At 35.1% G+C, this 25,158-nt stretch overlaps 1 protein-coding gene across 4 annotated transcripts in view; it reads right to left on the reverse strand.

The window, feature by feature from the left end:
• ATRNL1 (attractin like 1) overlaps window positions 1-25,158 on the reverse strand; it is a 433,015-nt gene that overhangs the window by 245,705 nt on the left and 162,152 nt on the right. For all 4 annotated transcript variants that reach the window (XM_077182833.1, XM_077182835.1, XM_054637523.2 and 1 more), the window contains exons 22-24: window positions 11,469-11,563; window positions 10,767-10,845; window positions 9,426-9,583 (exon numbers count right to left, since the gene is read on the reverse strand). In XM_077182833.1, the coding sequence (XP_077038948.1) occupies window positions 9,426-9,583; window positions 10,767-10,845; window positions 11,469-11,563 (332 nt within the window). The remainder of the gene's footprint in view (window positions 1-9,425; window positions 9,584-10,766; window positions 10,846-11,468; window positions 11,564-25,158) is intronic.

Consider the following 25,158-nt stretch of genomic DNA (forward strand, 5'->3'; position numbering starts at 1 on the left):
AACCACAGAGTGGCTTTGGTTTTTTAAATCCTAGAGTCTCACTGAGTAATATTCTCATTTTGTTATTTCATCACAGAAATTATTACACTGGCCAAATGGTTCAGAGATTAATATCAAGCTTTTTTAAAAAATCGAAATAAAATATCACCACAAGAAAAATACCCTGAAGAGCTCCTAAAGGTCAATATATGGCAACTATTTTCCATTCTCAAGGATTGTTTCTAGCAGCAGATATGAAATTCAACTTCTTGCATCTGTGACTGCAATAACTCTTACACATTACAGTGCCACCAAAAATACTGGTTCACTAAAATAACCATTCTTAAGTGTGAATGTCTGCTTAATCTTAATTAAAAAAAAAAAATTGCCCTAAGGATGCTGGTGACACCTGAGCTCACTCCTGAGAATGCTCCTGCACATAAAACAGTCTCACCTGTTGAAGCTTCAGTGCTTTTGGAAAACTGGGACTTAGAGAGCCCTGCAAACTCAGCTGTAAGCATTCCTACAGTCTTCAGCTATTTTGCCATGGCCTGAGGAATTAAGCTCTGAAGCTTTAAGCAAAATCCCAGAACTGTATTTGCAGCCAGTGTTGTCAATGCTGCCTAGCACTGAAAAGTTCTTTTTTCCAGATTTACTGGCTCAGAGCTCACCATCAGCTTGTTGGCTCAGTGCCCAGAGGTCACACTCAGCCTCCAGGTCATGGCACAAGTGCCCACATGCTGCTGTTGCAGGACAATCCCAGGATGCACACGAGCACCTGGAGCCAGAGGAGCTCAGAAGATACAAGAGCTGCTCCTCCTAACCCTGGAACTCCTGTCCATGTCAGGACATGAGCACCTGGAGCCAAAGGAGCTCAGGAGACACAAGAGCTGCTCCTCCTCACCTGAAACTCCTGTCCATGTCAGGACCACCATGGTATCAGTGATGCTCATCATCATCATCATCACTGCTCAGCAGATGTGGGGATCTCAAGAAGTCTTCCTCACAAAGCCCCTACACTGAAGTTTTTAATCTGATTTCTGGCCATTGATATTTTGTTTACTAAGAAAAGTTGAAAAACATGGATTTGGCAGAAATCCAAATTTAAGCAAATATATAAGAAACACAAAGCCTGTACATTGCCCACATTTTTCTATAAAATCCTGATCACAGAGGGCAACTAAGGTTGTATTAATCCTTCTGACATAGGAGTTTCTGACAGTCACAATAAATAGTTTGAAAATACCTATTCTCTCCCACCAGCTTCCTATCTCCATTCTGAGCCCTTATGAGCCAAACATTTACTTTCAAATAATTCTGAAGCCACTGTGTATGACCTTTATAGGCTTCTGCAGTTCAGCAAGGCATAGATGTTTTCTTCAGGGAGAATCTTAATATTTCAAAGTGGTTTTTTCTTATTATTGAACAAAAGGTTTTTATACCCCACCATTTGTTCCCACCCCAAATCCCAAGATGAAGAATTGATTTATTTTTTCTATACCTAATCAAAAGTCTTGAAAAAACATAAGCTATCTGAAAGCAAACATTTTCTTTATTGCATTCTAAACTTTCTAACTAAAATTTACTTCAGTAAGTATATAAGAAAAATGGAGATTACAGGGGGAAAAAACATCAATATCTACTTGCTAAACCTATTAGGGAGATAATTTTTATTAGCAAATACAGTATCTATACATCTCTATTGTGTTATACAACCACCAGTAGATGAAGCCTTGGTCTGGAAAAGAAAGCCCTGCACAACTGGCACATCAGTAACACGAGTTCTTATCTCAGACATTCAAATTATACACCAATTAAAACTATGCATCACTGAGGACTAATTATCTCTTAATTACGTATTTTGGTTCCCTTAAATCATCAGCTGAACTATTAACAGGGCTTCTGTTTTCTCAGAGATACATCAACTATGTTAAATATTTACAGATATTCTGGTGGCTCATATTGGTCCTTTTCTAAGGTGATTGGGAAAAGAAATGCACCAGGAAGAATAATGAATATCTACATTTATTGGAGTGGTGTGGGAGTTGGCATGATATGGTTGGCAACCTCATTCTGGTACATTTTAAGACTAATGTTAACTGCTTTGGCATTATTTAAAGTAAAAAAGCTATAATCTAATAATCAGAAAATACCTTCTCATTTTAGCAACACTTTAGGATTCATGGGAAGCATTTTGGAACACCCTGTATTGGATTTGGGCACATTAAGCCATTGGGGAATATCATACAGCCTTGGGATTTATTCTCCACACAACTGACCTCAAAATTCCAAGAAAATAAATTATAGATATTATAGATAGTCCACTTTCCAAGGCAAGAACTCGTGGGTTTCTGGCATTACATTTGATTGCCTAAGAAAGAAAAAAGGACCCATAATTACTGTAGCAGTCTCAATTTGGGTGGTAATTTTCAAGTACTTTCTAAAGTGTAATAATTGTACATGTAACAGATATACCTGTAATAATGTAACTATGACTGAGAATTTTAACAATGTTATTTAATGTGTTGAAAAACAGAATAGAGTTTAGCTTTAGAAACTAGCAATGAAGCAAATGGAACTTTACCTTCAGGCTGCTGTCCTGATTTCAATTTTAAAATAATTTTATATTTCTCCACTTATAGTAGTTTTGGGGTTTTTTTCCTACAAATAACTATAGAGCAAAAATTCCACTTAACACATTTTAATCATGTATAAAAAACGATGCTATGGAAGATATAAACCTGAATTTCCAGACTTCTTGCTGTGTAACAACCTAAATGCCATGAGCAAACAGATTAGATGAGCCACTTTGACAGAATATTGAAGCACAAATGTATCATGAGCAGCCTTGTGATCTCTTATGGGGACCCCTGCTTATTTAGATGTACATTCTTTCATTCTAATTCCCTGCATAACTTAATGCCTATATTCAATGAATAAAACCTGACAAAATACTAAAGACTATAACAACCTTCCTTCAAAGCACTGTAGTTTGCTAAATCTCTTGTTACTTAGATCATTTCCCTCTAACATACAGATGGGAACTTGCATTTGCACTTCTTCAGTGTCATGTTCCCACCCCTCCTGCTTTTGGCACTGCAATTTCTCTTCCTTCAGAGCCCAGGGCTGATATGACCTGATGCATAATGTGAGGACATTGAACGTAAATTTTGCATCCAGCTTTGTTGAAGATAATTTTCACAGCAAAAGAGGAGGAGAACAAATGGCCTCAAGTTGAAAATGGGGATGTTCACATTGGATGTTAGGAAAAATGTCTTCACAGAAAGGGTTGTGAGGCATTGGAACAGGCTGCCCAGGGCAATGGTGGAGTCACCACCCCTGGAGGCATTTCCAAGACGTGTAGATGTGGCAGTGGGGGACGTGGTTTAGAGCTGGACTTGGAAGTGTAAGGTTAAATGTTGGAGAAAATTATCTTAGAGGCCTTTTCCAACCAGAATGATTCTACTTTTCATAGAGATCAATATCATCATCCTTACTAAAAACTGAAACTACACATATATATCTCCATTTTAGACTATACCTCAGTCATCTATAAACAAATCCACTCTGTACTGCAGGTTGCCTTCTATTCTTGTTATTTCTTCTGTTCTGACAGAACTGTCACTATATGATAGTTCAATGGATTTCCCAGGGTTTTGTTCTTGGTATACTACTTCCAAACCTACTTTAATAGAGGGATTTTACATTTACTGTAAGAAAACATCGAAGTTGTTTGGAAGTTAATGCATCCACTTCATCATCAATACCAGTTTAGTGTCTCAGGAATTACAGTGTCTCCATACATTGCTATATGCAGTTACTCAGCAGCCTCTATGAGAACCATTAAGGCACTTAGAAATGGAATTGTTCACCATAAATCATAGGGATTAAATTTAGGCATGCAATCACAGGTGGCACAGCTACAAACACAGCTACGTGTCGATAAATACACAGCAAAGGGTCCACAATCATGACCTGAGCAAAGATCAGGAAGGCCTTAAAACCCAAAAAGATCTGACCTTTACTTTTAATTTAGTTATTAGGTTTGTGATATGCTGTGATATGTTGTAACTTCTAATGGCAGTGACTGACAAGTTTTACTTCTTGGAGCTTTTAGAACATGTAAGTCACACATGAATGTTAAAAATTCAAATGAAGCCCAAAACAAAACCAAAAAAGCTGAAATAAATTATACTACGCAGTAAATTTTATTACAAGGGTAGATATGCTTCTTGATTTACATTACACTCCTCCTTCAGTTGCTACACTCAGGCTATTAAGAGGGGAAAAAATCAATTCTGAAACAGGAGCCAGTGAACTGAAAGAACACAAGTTTCAGCTTTAAAAAAAAAATCACTTGAAGATTTATATATGAAGTAGTTTTAATTATCTGTTGTGCTACATACAAATAAAATGTAAATCTTTACCATAATTCATTATTCTGTTCTGGTATACAATCTAATACAGGGTGCCAAAGACAGTTTTCATCAGAAACCACAGTGCAGACAAAAATGGAATTCCAAGTAGGCTTGCTTAAAAAGATTAAACTTCTTCAAACACATCAGGGTATTCTACATGTACACCAACATCCTGTCTAACTTCACTGCGACAGTAATTGTTTTATGCTGTGGAAACATGTTAGTTTAACTAGGCTATGTTCAAAAATGTATAACAAGATTTTTTTTTTCATTATACACAAACCTAATTTTGCCAGACAGTGCTTTGCTGCTGAGGCTGAACCTCACAATTTAAACTGACCCTCCCAATTAAAACTCAGACACTTGTGAATTTTTCATTTACAGTTCAGGGAAGAAAGGAAATAACTAGTAGAACAGTTATTATTATCTTCAGATTCAGCTTTAAAATTGGTAAAAAATTTTGCTGCTCAGGCACAAGTTGCAATCAGACTTAAAAGTTTGACAGTTATAAAGAGATACAGGTGCAGGAATGCAGCTGATCCTAAAGCAGGAATGTCACTGCTGTCCTTAGGGACAGTGATCAGACCAATAGCCAGGACAGCATTTTAAGGGTATTTGCTTTTTCATACGCAGGCACTGCTTTCCAGAATATGGGAGAAAATGATGGGGAAAAAAAATACATCTGTTACCAGCTTAAATTACAAAAATCCCTTGTCATAAAATTAGTTTCCTGAGACTGAAGAACATGTTGTGACTGCTGTTATTAATATTTGCATAGCTGTCAGAAGCCCAAGCTTTATGACTGCTTACTACTTCAGGGACCATTGACCACTATTTGAGGTGCTGCCTACAGCCTGAGTTACTGCTTCTCAATAAATGTTACAGCCTTCAAATTCCATTATCAGTGGAGTCTGAATTATACTGACTCTCAAAATAAAATAAAAATGAAACAAGTTATGGGGCTTTATCATATATTCTGTTCAGAAATCTAGCCTATTTTAAGGCAAGAGCATTTTCTCATGGAGTCCTGCTTAACTGATACATAAGACACAATACACCTAGAGGTTTGGGACTGTCAAAGACAGTCAAACATATGTGTGGATGCTACTCACATCCTCTTACTTGGACACTTCTGTTAACATCTGTTAACAAAGATAATTTATAGAGATTTCCTCTGAAAAGATGTAGAAACTACTGTTGTTTATGAAAGCCTCACCAGTTAAATTTAAGGGTCTTTATCCATTCTTACTCACCAGCAACTCTGAATTACAGGAAATGGAGAAAAAGTGTGGTATAAGCTGTTAGAGTAATTCAACAGGGAAATATTCAACATTTGTGTGCCAGTGTATAACTATTACATACTTCTGAGGAAAAACTGGCACCTGCCCATTTCACAGCCAGGCCAATAGATCTATTTGTGGAAACAGCTCTAAGCTGAAGATGTCCCACAACACCACCTTTCTAATGACCCCCTACACAACTATGTCACATTTCTGCTTCTTTTCTCAAGGAAGAAGAGATTTTTCAGTTAAATAAATTGCCTTTAGCATCAGGAAATTTAAATGCAGTGTTTTCCCCTGAGGGCTGCAGAGATCACCCAGCTGTGTGCCCATGGACAGGAGAGTGATGGGAACCTGCAGAACTTTTCAATAGAGAGCAGCAGCACAGCTGAAAGAAACTCAGAATTTCCTACATAGTTTCTATGTTTGGCAAGTAATTCACTGCTATCCAGTGCTGAAGAATTTGTATTCTGAGGTGATTGGGATCACCAGTGACAACAATGAAATGGGTCACTGCCTATCACAGACCAGTACACCTTAAAGAGCTGTTTTTATTGACACTAATCATGACATACCATTTTTTCAAAGCCAACAAAACATATTTCTAAAGAAGATATTTTGTTTTAGAGCCACCAGGGATTTATTACCATTTTGGAAAAAAAATCCCAGCTTGCTGAATAGGTAATATGAATAATGAAAGTATCTGAGGAAGCAGCTGTGAGCCATTGATCCCAATAAACAATCACCTGCTGGGATGGACAGATTTTTTCCTTATAGTCATGAAAATCTTGGAGATAAATGAATGCAAAACCAGAGATAATACAGGTGACTTTAACAGAAAGTGAACCTACATGTCTTGTATAATGAGGAGGGCTGCTTCTTTTCCTATAGAAAAAGAAAAGAGCAGTAACTCCAACACCCAAACCCTCCCAATGAAAGAGCCCAGAAATCTTAGCTCCAGTGCCAGCATAACAGGAGGCACAAGAGCAGAGAGGTGAAATGCATACCAATAACACCAGAGGTAATAACATCAATAACACAACTTCAAATACCAGTTTAAAAGGAAGTAAGGTCACTAGCTCTGCCTCCTTAGGAACTCATGTTTTATATAATGTATTCTCAACAAGTTGTGATGAATAATGGAAATACAGCAGGGCTGGTACTCAGACTGTACTTGAAAAATGCTCAGTGTGCTGGAGTACATAGTCCTCCACAAAAGCATTGTGTAAAAGGCATGTGTCAAATTTCATGTTCCTACCTTACTTATTAAATGAACAGAATACCTGTCAAGGAAGCCAAAATAGTTTCCTTAGGATTAAATAAAGCCTTCTGCACTGAGTTAACACAAAATACCAGGTTTTTCCCAGCATGGTATGACCACTGCAGTGTGGCCATTGCAGTGAAAAGGACTGCAGTGCAAATAGACAAATATCAACCACTTTTGCCTGTTACGAAGGTGAAAACTGGTATGCTACGAGATGAAGATGTAGAAGATCATAACTATTAGACCTGATTTAGTACTGGCCTTGGAAAGTTTAGCCTCTGATTGGAATGAACCATGTCTTCCTTCTCCTAACCCAAAGTCACAGGAGGTTTCATATATTTTTTAAATTTCTACTACATGCAGAATTATAAAGTTAGCATATAAAACAAAACTTGTTTTCTCTGAAAAGCTCCCTGCTTCATTTATCATTTGAAGATTTTATCTACTGCTAGAGCACCAAACACAAGAAACATATACTGGTAATGTTGACTTCAGATATTTTCTCAGAAAAGAACAAATTACAGCATAAAAAAGGCTGAGAGCTAAATAATAGTCTCATTAATTTAGGAAGGCAAATACAGAGGAAAAAGTTAAAATCCCAAACCAGTTTCCCTGATTGGACCTCAGTATTCCTTCTCGGCGCATAAAATTGAGTAACTTAATTTCTAGATGGAGTACGGACAGGACAGGAATGCAATAATCAAGCACCACCACATCTGAGGCAGAACTGTCTAGACTGTTGAATATCAATGTGCCTCTAAAAGAAGCACAAAAAAACCCCCAAAACAAAAACTGTGTAACCATGGCAGAGAATGAAAATTCTGATTAAAAAAAAAAGAGGAAGGATGTAACCAGTGATCAGGGATTCCCTTCATCTGGGTGTTTTGCTGCAGGGGAAACAGCACAAGGAGGAGCTGAGATCTGCCAACATCTGCCACAGAGCTGCACGTCTCAGGAATGCATCACCTTAATAATGTTTGTCTTACAATGATGATACAGGCACCTTGCAGTCGTAAAGGTGAGAGGAGAGTGTAATGCATTTACAGCTGATATTGCTCCCTGGATTTGTTTAAGGAGCCTGTTTGGCAGCTGAACTTGTTCTAGCCTTAGGAAGTGGGAGAGAGTGTAAAACACCCCTAATATGAAGACTAAAAGAAAGAAAATAGTCTTCAGGGTTTGTTTGGACTTTTTAATAAACTAGTAAGTCATAAATGTTAGTAAACTTAATAAATTCATCCTCTGACACTGTTAACACACATTTACAGTCACTGTTCAGGTATAATGAAGACAACTCTAGCTTTTCTTAACACAAGAAAAACATTTCTTTGACATTTTAGTCAGAAGATGACTGCTTTAATCCAGAACACTTTATCATACATATCTAGACATATAGATAGAATACATTTTTGTATTTATTATATATATATATATATATATATATATATATATATATATATACATGTCTGTGTATGTGTGTGTATTTTTATACACAGATTATAAAGTAAGGTTCAGTATTTTAGAAAAATCTGGAAGGTTTTTTTCCCACCAAAATGGAAATCTTGGAGGGTATTTGTATGGTTAAGTGCAAAGTATTTTGAGCTTGTACTTGATTAATGATGAAGTAAATCATCAGGATTTCCTGATGAAGTAAATCATCAGGAATTATGAAATTATCATTTTAACAACTTCATTTTTAAGACTTAATTCTGTAAGGGCATTATAGTCAAATCCACTCATCCACATAAGAAACTCTTTCATTGATGCAGGGCATGCTGTGTTCACAAGTGCAGCCATAGTAATTATTAGTATAAATATTGCTGGAACATCACAGGTCAAGGAGGAATCATGACTGCATTGGTTTTTTTTTGAGTCTGCTACTGTAGAGTATCTCAGTGCTCCAGAAAATACTGAATGAAATTGATTCCAATGAAGTCAAAGAAGAAGATAAATTCTAATAAACCATACTTAGTCCTAACTGAAGTCTGTGATATTGCAATCTGATACAGTCACTCAACATTTAAAAAGTCAAAGGCTCCAAAAGCCAATTATTAACATCCAAATACCCAGGTACATCCAGATTTGTATACCATTTTCTGTGTTTACATCTAAATGCTGAAGTTATATTACAATTAAACACGTATGCTCAACAATTTAAATTCAGATTTTAAAATTGACTGAAGTCTGACTCACTACTAAAAGCTAAAGCACAGCATCATGGAATGGTTTGGAAGGAATCTTAAAGAGCACCTCATTTCAACTCCCCTGCTATGGGCAGCACCACCTCCCATCAGGCCATGCTGCTCAAAGCCTCATCCAGCCCAAACTTAAAATCACACTATGACTGCCATCATAACATAATTATTATAGACAGAAAATACAACATGCAAATAACTCTATTTGTATACTTACTGCATGAGTGAAATCATGAAATTCAATGTAAAGCTGAAATAAAAATGTCTCTAAAAGCACAAAGAAGTCACTAACCTGTATTTTGATTGGCCAGGAGAAATTGCTGACATAGACATAGAAAGTGATGTTTGGGTTGCTTCGAAAGTTAAATTTTTCACAGGAAAAGCTGTCTCTGTATTCCTTAATATTAACCTTGGAAACAACAGGAATCTCTTCTCCAGATATTGTTCCAGCTAAAAATTTTTAAAAGCTCAGGTGTAAATATATATATTTGAGAAAAATATTAATCATCATTAAAGATGCCAAAGTAAATTTGCATAAGAAACATAAATTCTTAACTGCTTTTGGTGTCTTCCTCTAAAACAACCTCTTATTATAGTTTAAATGGCACATTAGGTATATTTAATATACATACAGATAATTCACAGAAATTTTTAGTTTGGTTTCAAAAATTATATACAAACTGGAAAAGTGACAGAAGAAACATAATTTTACAAGATAGTTATTATGGTCAGCTTAACAGATAATATGCTTTCCTCCATAATTTATGTTTCATTTCAATAAACAGCTCAATAAAATCTGTAAGGGAATTTGTCTACATCTTACACTTTTGCAATCAAGTTTTAATTGTTCATGAAAGCGTTAATAACGTAACTAGTAATAAACATTTATTAGTTTTTGCAAATAAATGAGTGACTGAGCTAAATTAAAATAATGGAATAAATAGAGTTTACTAACTGTAGCATGGTAAAGTACTTCAGAAATGCATTGATGAAGAAATTCATGAATTTAAGAGAAACTCTGAATCTTCTTTAAAAAGATTTTTTTTAGTTATTTCATTTTAAGCATCATGCCTCTCCTTGGATGTGTTTTCAGAAAGTCAATAGAACCAATTCAGAAAAACTGTCTTAATTAAAACAAAGAAGAGTAATGGGGTTCAAAGTTGGAGAAAAAATAGATAAGCAGCTCCTTTTATCAGCATACACAGAAGAACTTTATTGTTTGATATCAATGTAAAGGTTAATAATTAAATTTTTAGCTTGAACACTGAAACAAAGAAATAAAATCTCAGTCTCTGCAGTAGTTAAGGAAGCAATTTATCTTAATTAAAATCACAGCATTTCATAACACTGTCATTTTAAAAATTTAAATATGCTACAAGCTTTTCTTACCAATGCAATTTTAATTGAATAGGAGAGAAAGTCAACATATTAATGAAGCTTTATTCAGATTGCAAATTATCATCTGAGGTTTAAATAATATAATTAATAACAGCATAATGATAATGGCAAAAGAACACATTTGGCAAAGTTTTATTATCAAAATTAGCAACAAAGAGACAATCAGGTTAAAATAACTCAAAGGATCATGAAATCATTTGGGGGAAAATCTCATCATAGCAAAATTCATTCTCACCTGTAGAACCAATAGACCATGTAATATTGAGGTTAAAGTTGTTTGATGCATTAATTGATATATCCAAATTTTTATTTGACTAGAGAAAAAAAAAAAAGGAAAGTTAACAAAACATATCAGAATGTACTGCATATAACTGTACTGTACATAGAGCCTTTCAATCATTTTCCAGTTTTCATTTTAAACATATCTAGAAATGGCAATGTTTCACAGCCAAAGGCAATTCTCTGTTTTGCTTTGGTAAGAACATGGTATTTCGCATAACATAACATACAATTTAACATAACCAGTTTTGTTTGTATTTTGTCCTAAGTATAACAAAATATTTGTCTTTAAAAAATAAAAAAAAAAAACAACATGGCAAATGCCTACATTTTAATCACAAGCCAAAAACTTTACTTTCTGTGACTGAAAATGTTTTCTCAACAGAAGGGTATACCCCTTCAATTCATCTCAGGAAGATATTAAACTTGTTATTCATGGGAGCAACAATAAAATCAACCAACTGATAAATTTTCAGAGTATTGATTAAGCTGAAGTACATCTACCATTTAGAAAGGGTTCTCAATGAAGGCACTGGACTAATTTTGCAGCTCTAAAACTTTATAGACACTTCAAAAACCTTTAATCAACATCAAAATACAATGGAAATCTTAATTCTGAGTCTCGAAAACTTTAGTAAAATTATTAACATTTTCTTACCTGTTCTGGATTTGCTATAAAGTTTATGGCAGTGTGATGACGATCGTCCTCTTGTAATAAGCTGAAGGTAAACTGATAATCAATCAAAAGGCTGTCTGTAGGCAAAACAAAAAATATAAAATAATAAAATAAAGTGTATAAGTGTACACATATTAGTTCTATATTATGCAAGTACCTCAAAGTTTACCATTCACATTGATTTTAAAAGTCATGGAGAAATCTACAAGTCAGAATTATTGACATGCATTTCACTGTTTGAGTGTTTGCATTATAAAGTCTTGAAATGATTAAAACTAAAATTAACTTAACAAAAAAACTAAATTAAGAAAAAAACTTCTAAATTTTTTACCATTACAGTTCTACAGGGATCAAAAGCTTCTATTTTTCCCTCTCTCACAGGAAATAAGGAGGTGACTTATAAGTGTACATGATTCTGATTATTATTTTATGCATGTTAAAATATGGCAAGTCATCTCTGGTGTTACAACCCAGTGAATAATTGTAAAGCATTATTTTGATCCCTGGTCTGCTGACATTCTGCTACCAACACCACACAAACTGCGTTACAAATAAAAAATATGTGATCATAAAAACAAAATCAGTAAATACAAAGAGAGTGAAAGATTAAGTCAAAGCAGAAGAAAAGCTGTGTCAGCCTTTTGTTGGATTTAATAGTTTGCTTACTGCTGACAATCACCTTTTCTGCAGCAACACATCATCTGAAAAAAATACACTCTGTTGTATCCTATGGGAAGGCTGCCTTAGAAAGAGAAAAAAGCCCACTATATTGTCTTAATAGTTAAACAAAATTGTTTTGGTTGGTTTTGTTCAGGGTTTTTGGGATTATTTTTTATAGTGAGTGTGGAAGGAAAAGTAGAAAATAAAGGTTCATAGAATATCCTGAATTGGGAGGAACCCAAAAAGGAGTTGCATGAAAGGAATCACCATGACATTCAAAGGTGAGAAGTTCGCTTTCTCTATCATTAGCCACCACAGTTCTGTTATGAATAAATATGAAATTAAATGCCCCATGAATTTATTGATAGTACTCTACACTTCTATAGTTACGCAAATCTAATTAATAAATCTCATTGACTATTGTGCCATATGTCCATGCTTAACAATAAGATGACCATGGTACCAGAACATCTTTAAATGTAACAGGACAGGAAAAGAAGGCAAGTAAAGATTGACCCCTATTAAATGGATTAATAAACCCTTTAATAATCATGAGTAGAAAGGGGAAAAGGTTAGGAATAATGTTCAGAAATGCTCAATCTCCTGATCTGGTCAACTTGGAGCTCCTCAAAATGCAGACAACTGCTTCAGCATCAATCTTTGCAAACAGAGTTACTGTAAAGGTGTGGTAGACCAGCACCACAGAAAGCACTACTACAGAAATTCTGGCTACAGCAAGGGCTTCAAGATGCAAGAAGCAGCACTGACAACCAGGACAAGATAACATTGATTTGCTCATAAGATATGGAAAATTACCACTTCAATATGTCACAGTCTTTTTCCAAGCACAAATTGTGTCCTCTTAGGGATGCAGAGTATCAGCCAAAAAACCAGAAGTTGTATATAGATAATATCCCATCATAAGATAACAGTGGAAATAGACATAGGACTCTGGTCTCCCAGTCATGAAGGAACAGCTCGTCTGCATACAAGTTTTAAAAAAATTACAGTAATTTACTTTTACAACAATATGAGGTTTTTTCCCCCTGGGGTTTGTTGCTGCTGGTGGTGTTGTTGTTTAGTTCTTTGTTCTTGGTTAATTTTAAAATAATTTTTAAATTTATGTTTTACTTCTTAAAAGCCAACAAACTGATGTTTCAAGGAATGCAGGAAAAATCCTGACACTTATGAAAGTTAAACTAGACGTTTCCTCTTAAATTTACCATCTGTAACAAATCAGAAAATTAATTCCACTTCTTATATTGCATTCTTACATACAATACAGTTGATAGTGAATTGTGAAAAACAGGAAGAGTTAATTATGTGTAGAGGCTCTCCTTTTGTATCCAAGATATCCCATAGTTTTTTATTGTTTTATTAATGACTCTATTATTTAATGGTTGATCAATTTGATACTTCATTAATAGCAGGAAAGTTCAGTAGGAAGTCCCACGCATTATCTTCTCTGTAGCACTCAAGAGTCTTGAACAACACAGCTTCAAGAGCAGCTCTGAGAGCCAACACAAGAACTCTCCTTGGGGTTCTTCAGAGTTGCCAAAGGATCTCTAAATTGCAGCAATTCCACAGAGATCTGCCACAGGATAAACCATTATATCCCTGCCTCGGCCATGGCTGGGTGCTGTAGAGCAGAAACATTTATCCCTTCAGAGACAAATCCAGCTCAGGGGAGGTACCTGAGGTGAGCATGACTCGAATGAAGCAGACAGCAGGGCCAAAGTGCAGTTGGGTGATTCAACAGCACAAATGAACTCAGGTGCAAATGAAAGAACTGACACTGAGCAAACACTCCTTCCCATCTTTCTGAGGACTGCAGAGGTTTGCTGAAGAAATTTCATAGGTTGGAGAAAGGTTCACAAAACTTCAAGGAAGATTTGTCTGGACCTATTCTGAAGGCGAAGATTCCAAATCTTTGAAAGTCTCTAAAGTTAGATTTTATTAGAATATAAATTAGCAGAACCAATTTAAGAAGAAACTCAGAGTAGAAATTAAAAGGGATTGTAAAGAAGACTCTACCCATTGCACCCTGCTGCTGCCCCACTATCTTTCCTCACTCTCTCCATCTGCTTCATTCTGTAACTTAGGAGACTCTTCCCCCACAAGTATTCAGCAGCTCCCAGGGAAAATATCACCTCCCTCTCCTCCAGAAAGCTCCACCTTCTGCAGACTGAAGCAGGCAGAACAGCTTTCTATCCTACTGCCAAACCTCTTCCTAAACATAATATATGCCACTGCATCATAAGTGCACATAAACTAAGCAGTTACTCAGTACATCACACCATATTTCCTAATTCATAGTGCCACTCAAACTAGAGAGCTTAGCCTCAAAAGCAGTACAAAATTCAAACTAAAAGTCAGTTCTAAGACTATGACCTGTTCTGAACAGCTAAATGTAAAAGTAGCCACATATATAATAACTAAATGTAGAAATAGATATTTAAAGTACATTCAAGTATACCCTGTTGATATATATGTATATGTTGCGCATATTTATATCAGGAATTTGGAGAAGCCTAAGATTCCACTCCATGTAGAAACCCCCATGTGGGTTTGTTTCTACTTTAAACCTTTATGAAGCCACCATAAGTAATTTTACCCTTTATATAACAAATAAGACAAAAAACACAACAAATCTACTCAAGCAGGTGACTCAAAGCAGCAGGCAGACAGAATTTAAAGAGCCATTTTCTAGCCTATAATCTCCTGAACTTTCATAACTCCCTGAACTTTTATGTCTAAAGTTCCATGGGAAAAGTTTGTGAGAACGTGGAAACCTCTCACAAACTTAGAGCTCAGCTCACAGCTCAGATCTTAATTCCCCAGCACACAACACAGTATTTGGAATCCACAAGCTCGGTTTTTTGAGGCAGGAGTCAGCCCAGAACAGTCTAATATCCATGTTTCCAGGTATTTTGTTTCACTTTATCTTAGAAATCATTGATTAAAGTACAAAAAAAAAGTGTTGGGAGATAGGACCACAATAGCACCCTGACATCATCAACAGTCAAATATTACAAAGACATATGGTTATTGAGCTTTTTCACATCGCCATTTTGATTTTTTCAAAACCCTTGACTGCTTTCACAGTCAAAAGGAGTCATTAAAATCAATTCAAAATGCCAGTAATGAGCATGTGTGAGAACATAACAATAATTAGGTAAAGAAAGATATTTAATGAAATAGGAAAAATGAATTTCAAAGCAATCCTTTAACCCTAGTATCATTGTTAATTTTCAAGAAACCTCTCTGTTTCATTAATAAAGGTCAATGACTTCTGATAAGAATTATATGGTTTAATATGAAAGTTTTGTACTCATATCCAAAAAGGAACAGACCAATTCCCATACTCAAAATTTGTATTGGAAGAAAACTCCGATTTTTAAAACTACAGAATACTCCCAAAAGAACAAAGGCCAGAAAGAAGTTCTTCAGTATTTCTATAGTGCCTCCATACTCTGTGAGAATATATAATTACAATGGAAATTACTTTTAAAAAAGGTGATTAGATTGAATATGTTTAGTATAAATTAGTGACAAATTTATATACGAAAAGGTATGTTACAGGGGAATTTTAAGACTGTAAAAGGAACCACTATAAATCAAAGGTGCCTGTAAATTATTTTTGGGTGAGTGCTCCCCTAATGGGCAGCTTTCAACACTTTGTTCCATGTTCAGTACTCAATGTTGGGCCCATGCCTCATTTACTACGTGCTATACAAGCCCTTTTCTCAAGATGGAATTAATTTCTAATGTGGCTTTCTATAGTATTCATCACTATAATTTTCTAAGTTCTTCACAAAAGTTAATGAATTTGTTACAACATTACTGAAGATGAGAAGGCATTTGAGTGCCATTTTATAGGACAGGAAATGAAACAAAGAGACCAAGGACAAAACCACCTATTAAAAATGAGCAGCCAATCTGAAATACCTTGACTTTGATTTTTCATAATACTTTGAATTATATAACACTATGTATGGACACTGTTATTTGGCAGCTCCTTCCATCATTCATTGTAATTCTTTCCACTTTTTCAACAAAACAGGAAAGGAACACACATTCAACTTTCCATTACATTATCACTGACTCGTTCCCTACAAATTCATTCAGTGCATTGTGGAGTGAAAGTTCCTTGGGAACTGGTATATAGCAATATTATTAAAAACTGTACAATCATGCTCTAATAAAAAAGCAAATATAAAATTATTGTGACAGCAACCTTCGTTCTTCCACCATCCTGCACCCACTGCCTATGCAGCATATTTCAATAAAGGGGGTTTATTAAGTAATTTAAGAATCAGGCTGGAATAAATTTTAGAGAACCACTTCTGAGCTATCTTTTACCTTTGAACAAATCATTCCAAGAGAGTATCCCAGTTCACTGCATCTCTCAGCAGGAGGGAAGAATGAACCTAGGTTCCCAAAAAGGGAGCAAGAACATTCCCAACTGGACACACTCAGGGCTTTTCTAACTTTGGTCACTGGCCATTCTCCCCTGGTTCCTCTCACACAGTTTCTAAACACATTTTTAAAGCTGAACAAAATGGCAAAACAGTTTCATACATATACAGAATTTCTGAGAAATGTCTATTCATTTTAACTCCAAAAGTTTAAGTTTAGCAAAAGATCTAAGCCAAAAGTACTGCAATGTATATCAGCCAGATTTACAAAAAGAGCATGGAACTAGACCCACCCACCCACAATATAATCTCATTCTCAGCTCCAACCTAATTATCCCATTTTTGAAATATTAGGTGAGGATCACATGATCTTTACTCAATCAATGACTAAAATAGGTTTTTTTCACTTTTTTTTCTGATAACTAATAACTTCTATTTTGTGAATAAACCCCTCAAAAATCTAGTGCTGTTTTATTTTTGCTTGACATCACTTAAAGTTGTAAGAACCTCCATCATGATTGCAACTTCAGACTCGTCACAGTCTTCCCACACTCTTCTATTTAAGGATCTGTCTATTCATGCTGATTCTAAAATTCATACTCTCACCTCTTCATTGCACAGGCAGTTCGTCTCTCTCCTCCTCTTTCTAGTGATTGGTCTCTATTTTCAGCTAGATTTTGTTGAGAACAGAACTATTCATATTCCTCTCTATCAGTACAAATGCTGCTTTTGAAACCAAGTACCATTATCAAATGCTATAAATCATATTCATCTGTGACCAAAATGAAATTCTCCTTGTATTACATCAAAGTTGGGGGTTACCACCAGACCTATTTTCTGTCAGGATAATTATTTTGAACTTTCAGAGCAGCTGCCTGATTCATTCCACTGTCATCTGTATCTAGCAGTCATCCACTGCCTCATTGTCATTTTTATATTGAATATGTTTGTGTCTGACATTACTTGTCCATTGTGATAAAACAAAAAGTCATTTACTGTGAAGTCTTTACTAAAAACTTGCATTTTATTATATGTAATCAGAGCACAATGAACTTCAAAAAAACCCAGCATTTACTATTTATATGCCTTTTTCCATTTCAAGAAAGAGCATGGGAGAATGTATTTCACATAAGTTCAAAGTCTTTAAAAACATACAGCAATAGCAAGTCATTGTTCCTTTTACTATACTTTACAAAAATGTACTGGTCTAAAAAGCCCACAAAAAAACTGAGGGATTAGTGTCATAATCAGAAAACTGGGTAACTAAATTTTATTTTAAATATAAATTTTTTATCTTATTAACTTCTCCACTGCTATTTGGAAAGGTCTAATAAGTTGTCAGTTTTGATCCTAAGGGAGGGCCAGAAAAATCTACCTGTATTAGAATTTCACTCAGCTAAATTTTGCTTATTTTCTCAGGCCACTCTGTATTGACTAAAACTTTCAGTGGATGACAGAAATGCATCATGTTCAGAAGGGTCACTCTTGATTTTCATTACTGAAAATAGAAAGACCTAGAAGGTTCATTAAGTCTGGACATTTAAGTTTTACAAGGCTAATTAGGTGAGATGTATCTTGCCATAGCTGTCACAGAAGTAAAAGTGCAGGTAGGAAAATGTCATGGTAAACAAGGCTGGGCTTGTGGCTGAGATCTAAAAACTGAGGTACAGATAGAGTCACCTGGGGCCTTTTAAGCATGCAACCTCAAGATGATGCTCCTAAAGTTTTTAAATCCCAGACCACAGTCAATTATTATTTTTCCTAGATATTTCATTAAACTCTTTACTGGAAATGCTGTAACAACTGATGAGAGCAGCTGCAGACCCTTCTCCAGCTCTGTGGAAGAACATGGTCTATAAACAAAGTGTGGAAAGCAATGGCTTCGGAATTATGAGCAAAATATTAGCAAAAGAAGCAGCCACAAAGAAAAGTAAGTGCACCAATCAGCAGGTATCCAAATGTCAGTTGTAGGAAAAGGTCTGGGGTCTCCAATGATGGAACATTTCAGAAATCACAGCACAGTCTTGTCAGAAGTGTGTTATTACTTGACAGCAAGGAGTACTCAATAAATGTACTTTTGTTTTGTCACACTGGACCGTCTTTGTAATCCCTTAACTCTTGTAGTATTCATAAGTGTTAGAAGAGTGAGAAAAAAAAACAAAACAAATAAAAAGCCAGGAAAAAAAAGTCATTAAAATTATTATGGAAGAAATTTTAATTTCTCTCTCCATGATTTTTTTTCATATTGATCTAAATGCATCACCACCTTTGTAACACTCATATTAATATTACAACTCTAACATGTATTTTTCAATATACCAGCATCAATACCCACTAACCTGATTCTAATTTACTGCTTTCATTATATAGTCTCTACACACTGAGGAGATCTCTGATCTGCTTGTTCTGACAACAGAAGTGGCACATCTAAGAAACAACAATGTTAAATTATTGTTTGCCTTAGTGTATTATTGCCAAAGAGGGATGTTTCTTGTCTAGGAAAGTACTAAATGAAAGCAGTCAGATTTTCATGCTATTTTAAATCTTGCTCTCATAACTTTCAGTTTATTGTATAATCCCTGAAAGTCTACTACATCTCCTTTTAGAAATGATTTTTTGAGAAGCTTCTATTTATACATGGATCAATGCTGAAAATATGGGCATGGCAGAAGTACAAATGTAATTTTTAAATTGTTTATGCTTTTATACACGCATATACTCAAGCTTTGCTATAAACTGGGAACAGTCAGAAGTTAATCAGACAATAACTTCTACATCTTTATTAGCAGAGCTTTTATCCTGCTTCTCAAATAACCAAACACAGATCTTAACAATTAAAGAACAACCTCTTGTTACTCAGGTCTTCCAAGGAGACAGAACACACACTTTATAAATTGTCTATAAATATACATGGATAAATAGGTGCTCCTGCAATATCCCAACATTTTCAAAATTCTTTTCTTTCCCTTTTCTCATTATTTAGTTGAACTTTGCTTAAGAAACCCTAAATCCACAACCCAAATGTCAGAACCCACCCCATGTTGCTTGACTCCGTATGACTTGTACAAACTGCACAATATAACTCCAAGTTGAGATGTTTCCACTTTGCTGTATTCTCAAACCCTGTTAATACATTAGTTCTGATAAGTAAAATCTCTCATAGCAAATAAATCCAGATCAGGAAAATTGCACTTCATACTGGATAGAAATTACGTCATATACCTCACTGAGCAGTGTCCTCTGTTTTAAAGTCACAAATTACAACAAGTACTTGTACTGTAATAAATATAAAATGCTACATCTCCATGCAGTAGAAACACAATTGCGTTACAACTTTGAAAAGAAGAAGAACACAAGCACTTTTTCCTTTAAAACACCATTAGGTATTTTTAGAGTAAAATCTGTTGATTTCATTAATAACATTCTCACTCAATAACATTGCTCATGCTAAGAACTGAGTGCCAATTCAGCAAAAAATATTGATAGAATATTAAAATTCCAAACACTCACAAATGAAATTATATATCTGTAATATTGACTAATACATTTTACACAGCCTTTAAAACAGATAGGAGGAAATATCTCAACCCTAGTATGGAATAAAATACAGAGTGAAAAAAAATAAAAATAGAAATAATAAACATTCCCCTACTTGCTACAAGTTTGATTTGTAGGACTGGCAGTCAGGTACAGAAAATAATAAACAGTTTGGTTAAAATAAGCAAATTGAAATAACGAAGGAAGGAAAAATGGAGCCCCAAAGGCTGTTTTCCTCAACCCCAGTGCAGTCACCCATCCTTCAGAGGAGATTTATTCTTTGCCTCAGAGAGGAAACATTGGTCACCATGGCAGGGCTCACTGACTCCTTTCTGAAAGTGACTTGGAAAACTCAATTTCCACCCGAAACAGCTGCCAGCCATTAAAAGAAATATTATATTTTCCTGGTGTTATTTTTTTCTATAAACCAGGAACTAAATACAGCTGTGCTTTCATTATTCTTTTTTTTTCTTTATTTGGCCATGGAAAGAAATTACTGTGAACCAAAATGTGCAAATAGAATAAATCTCTTCTTTTATTGTTATGGTTTGGTTGGCTTTTTTCAAAATAGCTTAATACAGACCAATTGATACATACCATTACTCATTGATATACATCAAGCACAAACTTTTTGACACAGATTCTCTGAGAACTGAATTAGCATGTAAAAAGGAACAGCAAACTGTAGCAAATACTGACAGTCTGTTTGTTCTTGGTATTTGAAAAGCAGTAATTGTTCATATCACTGCAAGTGACCTTCACAGGCCAGAGGCTGTGGCAGGCAGTCCTTGCCAACAGACATGAAGTGACACATTTGCATGACGTAGCCATGCACTGCCTTCCTCAGAAGTTTTCCATTTTTCTCTTTCCACCATTTATTCTGTTGTTCATTCTAGCAATGACCTCTCCATGTTCTCTTCCATTAGCCATTCCCAACATCAGAAAAGGCTCTAGCACTTTAAAATCTGTCTGGCCACATTTTCAAAAACAAGTACAGAAGCGGTATGTATTTCTATTCAACAGAAGTAGAAATCTAAAATTCTCATATCATTGATGAAAAGAAGCGTGATATTGTTGCCCTTTTAAGACTTTTCTTCCCACATTTTGCATAGCTTGTCATTTTTATAAAATTATTCTGATGGCCGTGGCATTTCCTTAAGGGGCTAACACAGTAAAGTACATTTATTTCCCCATAACATAAAAAGACAAATCAAATACATATATATTACTTCTTTACCAGTGTATCTTCATACTCTTTGACAGATACATTTTTCAACTTTCCCTTAATGTCTAGTTTGCTATTGTATCTATTTCCTAGCATACACTGCTGCTTTTTGACCTCACATAGTTCGCTCTTCCATTTCATGTCAGCATTACCCTTTATATCAAGTGACTTCCAAATTACACTTTGCTGTCAATGAGTTATATTTCTGGAACATATTTTAAAATAATATTCACAATTCAAGCTAAGAAAAAGTGACAATAAATTAATATCAAAGACTCACAGGCTACTTTGCAATATGCTGAAATGGAGCTGAGTTATCGAGTCAGAAAGCTGAATTTGACAATGTCCACATTTAACCTAGTTTACATTTTCCTTAAGTTTATATAATACAAGGTTTTATCATTCTCTTGAGATAGAAATGACCCCTAATTTATTTAAATGATGGCACAAAAGTCCCTCAAATACCCTGTAAGGGCTTCCCAGCCCTTATTCTATAGCTGGAAACATCCCTGCCTGCTCTCAGGACCTTACAGATACATGTGCCAGGATTAGGTGGTTCAGGACCCACACCTGAACAGTGGAACTCACACTACAGGACATTTGCATTAATGGAAGAGGCTCAGCTGTCCTCCAGTGCTCCATGTTTGCCAGCAGAGAAAAACACCCCAGCTGACTTGGAATAACGCACTTGTTTGACCAAGAACTCCCGAAAGAACCAACTCAAAATCTCCCACATACCACAAGACACTTACTGAAGTCAGGGTGTGTTTTTTCCCTTTTTCAACTGGTTCAAGATTTCACTATAGATCTTCCTTGAAGTTCTGCTGATCAAGAATTCTCTTTTCCCTGGGCAGTCAGCATGGGAAGCAATGCAACTGCAAAAGCACCACAGGTGTTTTCCCTTGACTGTCAGAAGGTAAAGCCAAGGGACCCTGAGGGATCCTTTCCCAAGGCATTTATTTCTTACAGCTCCAGGATCAGGGAGCTCCAAGGCCTCCAGGTGTCTGAGGAGTGACAGCTCCTGTCCCCTGGGAAATGTTCAGGAATCTCTCACACACACAGCACAATGAACACACAGCACAATGAACACACAGCACAAGGATTCAGAAAGTATCCATCCCTGTGAACACAAGCTCAGTATATCAACAAAATCAAACATTGTGTATTTGTAGATACTTGCACTGGTTTCCTTCTCATTTAAAACACTGCTTCATACAAGGGCTAAGGTCCCCTACAAAGCAAAGGATGTCCTCTGAATGAGATCCTGCTGCTCTTGCCTCATCAAGATCTATAAATACTCACATTTTATACCTATAGCTATTTTACTGTAATATTATATATTACACTGCAAGAAAAATAATACAAAAAATAATGATGGCACCTGTGGAACAGTCCTCTAATTCAGGCCTTTAACTGCATGCAATACAAGGTATGATTTTTCTTCTTTTTAGCAGTTAGAAAGTTCGTTTCACCACTGTTAGTTTGTCCTACTTCTTTGAGTTAGGGTAGCATACTTGCTATTATTGATGAATAATTACTAAATTACTTTGTCTGCTTTGACAAAAGGTATTAAATAGTAACTGTAAGAGGATGCCAGTTGTTAAATTCACTAGTATATAAGCAGAAGCTACCAGAGAATGCAAATAATCTTCATTTCAAAAATAACACATAGCTTGTTAAGCAAAGAAAATCCACAACATTAAAACACATTAATTACAAAAATGAGAAATAAATACATACATGGAAAAATTCTCCAACTCAAAGTAAAAGCTGAAAATGATTGGCAGCAAATCCGTTTCCTCAGCCTGCCCAACAAAGCTGCAAGCCAAGCTAGCATTTGGCAAATGAGTACACAGAGCCTGGGGTGAGATCATAATACTTTATTAGGAGCTTCAGCTTCAGATGTGGTTATTGTTTTAATTCTCTGCAAGGCGACAGTTGGTTTCTGCAGTTATTTTAGCTCAGGGCAAAGACTATGTTTGTCTGCTGCTCTTTATAAGTTCTGAGTTGGTAGGTTTGCTGAGGCTAATCTTTTATCAAGCCACCCTAGAATTGTCTGATTTAAACAATAATCTGTTCCACTAGACTCTTTAAACACTAAGATTTCATTTTAAATAGAATTTTTTCGTATAAGTCCATATATTCAAAAGACAATGTCAGTCCTTACTTTGACTGTATTTATAAATAATATAGATTTTTTCAGTCTGTATCAAAGTCAATCAATGTTAGATATAATTGGTGGAACTCATTATTTTAAGTCAAGCATGACAGTTTTACAATTACAATATGTATTTAGTTGAAATTAATGTTGTCCCAAAAGGAAACACGAATTGCTCAAATCAGTAGTGAAGCTGGTGGCTGCTGGTATACATCTCCCAACTCAGCTAAAGCAAGCACGTTTTCAAGAGCTAAAATTTATTGTTTATGCCCTTTAAGTTTCAACATAATTTTTAAATATCTGGAAAATCCCTGCTAACAGTTTTACTTATAGTGCTACTTGCTATTTATCTTCTAAAACACTCTCCTTGGAATGTTCTTGAGTTTAATTTTCCTCTAAGTATAACAAGTCTGCCACCTAGTGCTTTATGGTACCTCTAGTACACGTTTTACTTGACAATTATTTTTTTACAATTTTATTGATAAAAGAGGTCATGTTCTGAGTTCCTGAATGCATCAACATGCATGATTTTAGTATTTAAAGAGATTTCTTTCAAAAATTTTAATTCTCCTTTTTATTAAATGATAACATTGGTAACATAATAAATGTTACTAAAAATTGGCTTATATTAAAACTTTGACTGTGACTAAGCCCAGAAAAGAAAGAAAAAAATACATACTAATAATAAAGAGAACAGGTTGGATGAACTATCAGACCATGTCAATAGGTCTAGAAAGCTTAAACTGCATTCTGACAACAGAAATAAGGGTGTATTATCCTTTTGCTCTGAAACAATATTGAACTGATATTTCTAAAAATTCATTGGAAGTTGTCATAAATTATCTACATTTAATAATTAAACAATCTTTCTAGTTACTACTACTAGGAAAAAAAGAAATCAGGACTTACAAAGTCTTTAGTCCAAAGATCAGATATGAAAAAGTAATTAGACTTCTTATTTTTTAGCAAGTAAGGCAAATTTTTAATAAAGCAGATAAAAGAAATAAGTGCTTGAGGTTATTTCTTTTCAGGCACCACATACAGTGCATAAAAATATGGTTTAAAAGTTTTAAATTAAAATAAAAATTTACTATAAGAAATGGTATAGAGAATAGGTACAGACTAGCACTTTTCTTTACTTTTCCCTTTTTGAAATCCTGGTGTGTCAGCACTAGTGGGGCTAATACAGCTTCAGGACTGGACTAGAATCCTTATGAGGCTCTTCACCAGAAGCAAAATTTGCTTTTTTGTCCCCAGCTCCCTGCACAGACACCAGACATTATCTTGAGAGTTTTTACTGAACGTACATTTCATAGTTTCTCACCAATTTTGCACATGAAAGTATCATTCTTCATCTTTGTGAGCTGCTGACATACTGAGGGAATTGCTTATTGCTATCCTGTCTGTATTTATACCAAGGAAAGAAGCAATAGTCTTATAAGCTATAATGATTTTATGGCTCAGAGTTAAGAATGGCAGAGCAAAGCCATAAACCAATTATTCAGGTCAATCCCAAAAAAGTCGTGGCAAAATGTTTAGTAGAGCACATATTCATGCCTGTGGTTTACTTTAGGTAGAAAAAGAGTAACTAATAAAATTGAGCCATTAAGAATCAAACAAACAAACAAAAAGCTATGACTACTGTTTTCCTGCTTGTAATAATGTTGGGGATTT

This window comes from Agelaius phoeniceus, chromosome 9, assembly GCF_051311805.1.
Source record: "Agelaius phoeniceus isolate bAgePho1 chromosome 9, bAgePho1.hap1, whole genome shotgun sequence".
Classification (NCBI taxonomy): Eukaryota; Metazoa; Chordata; class Aves; order Passeriformes; family Icteridae; genus Agelaius; species Agelaius phoeniceus.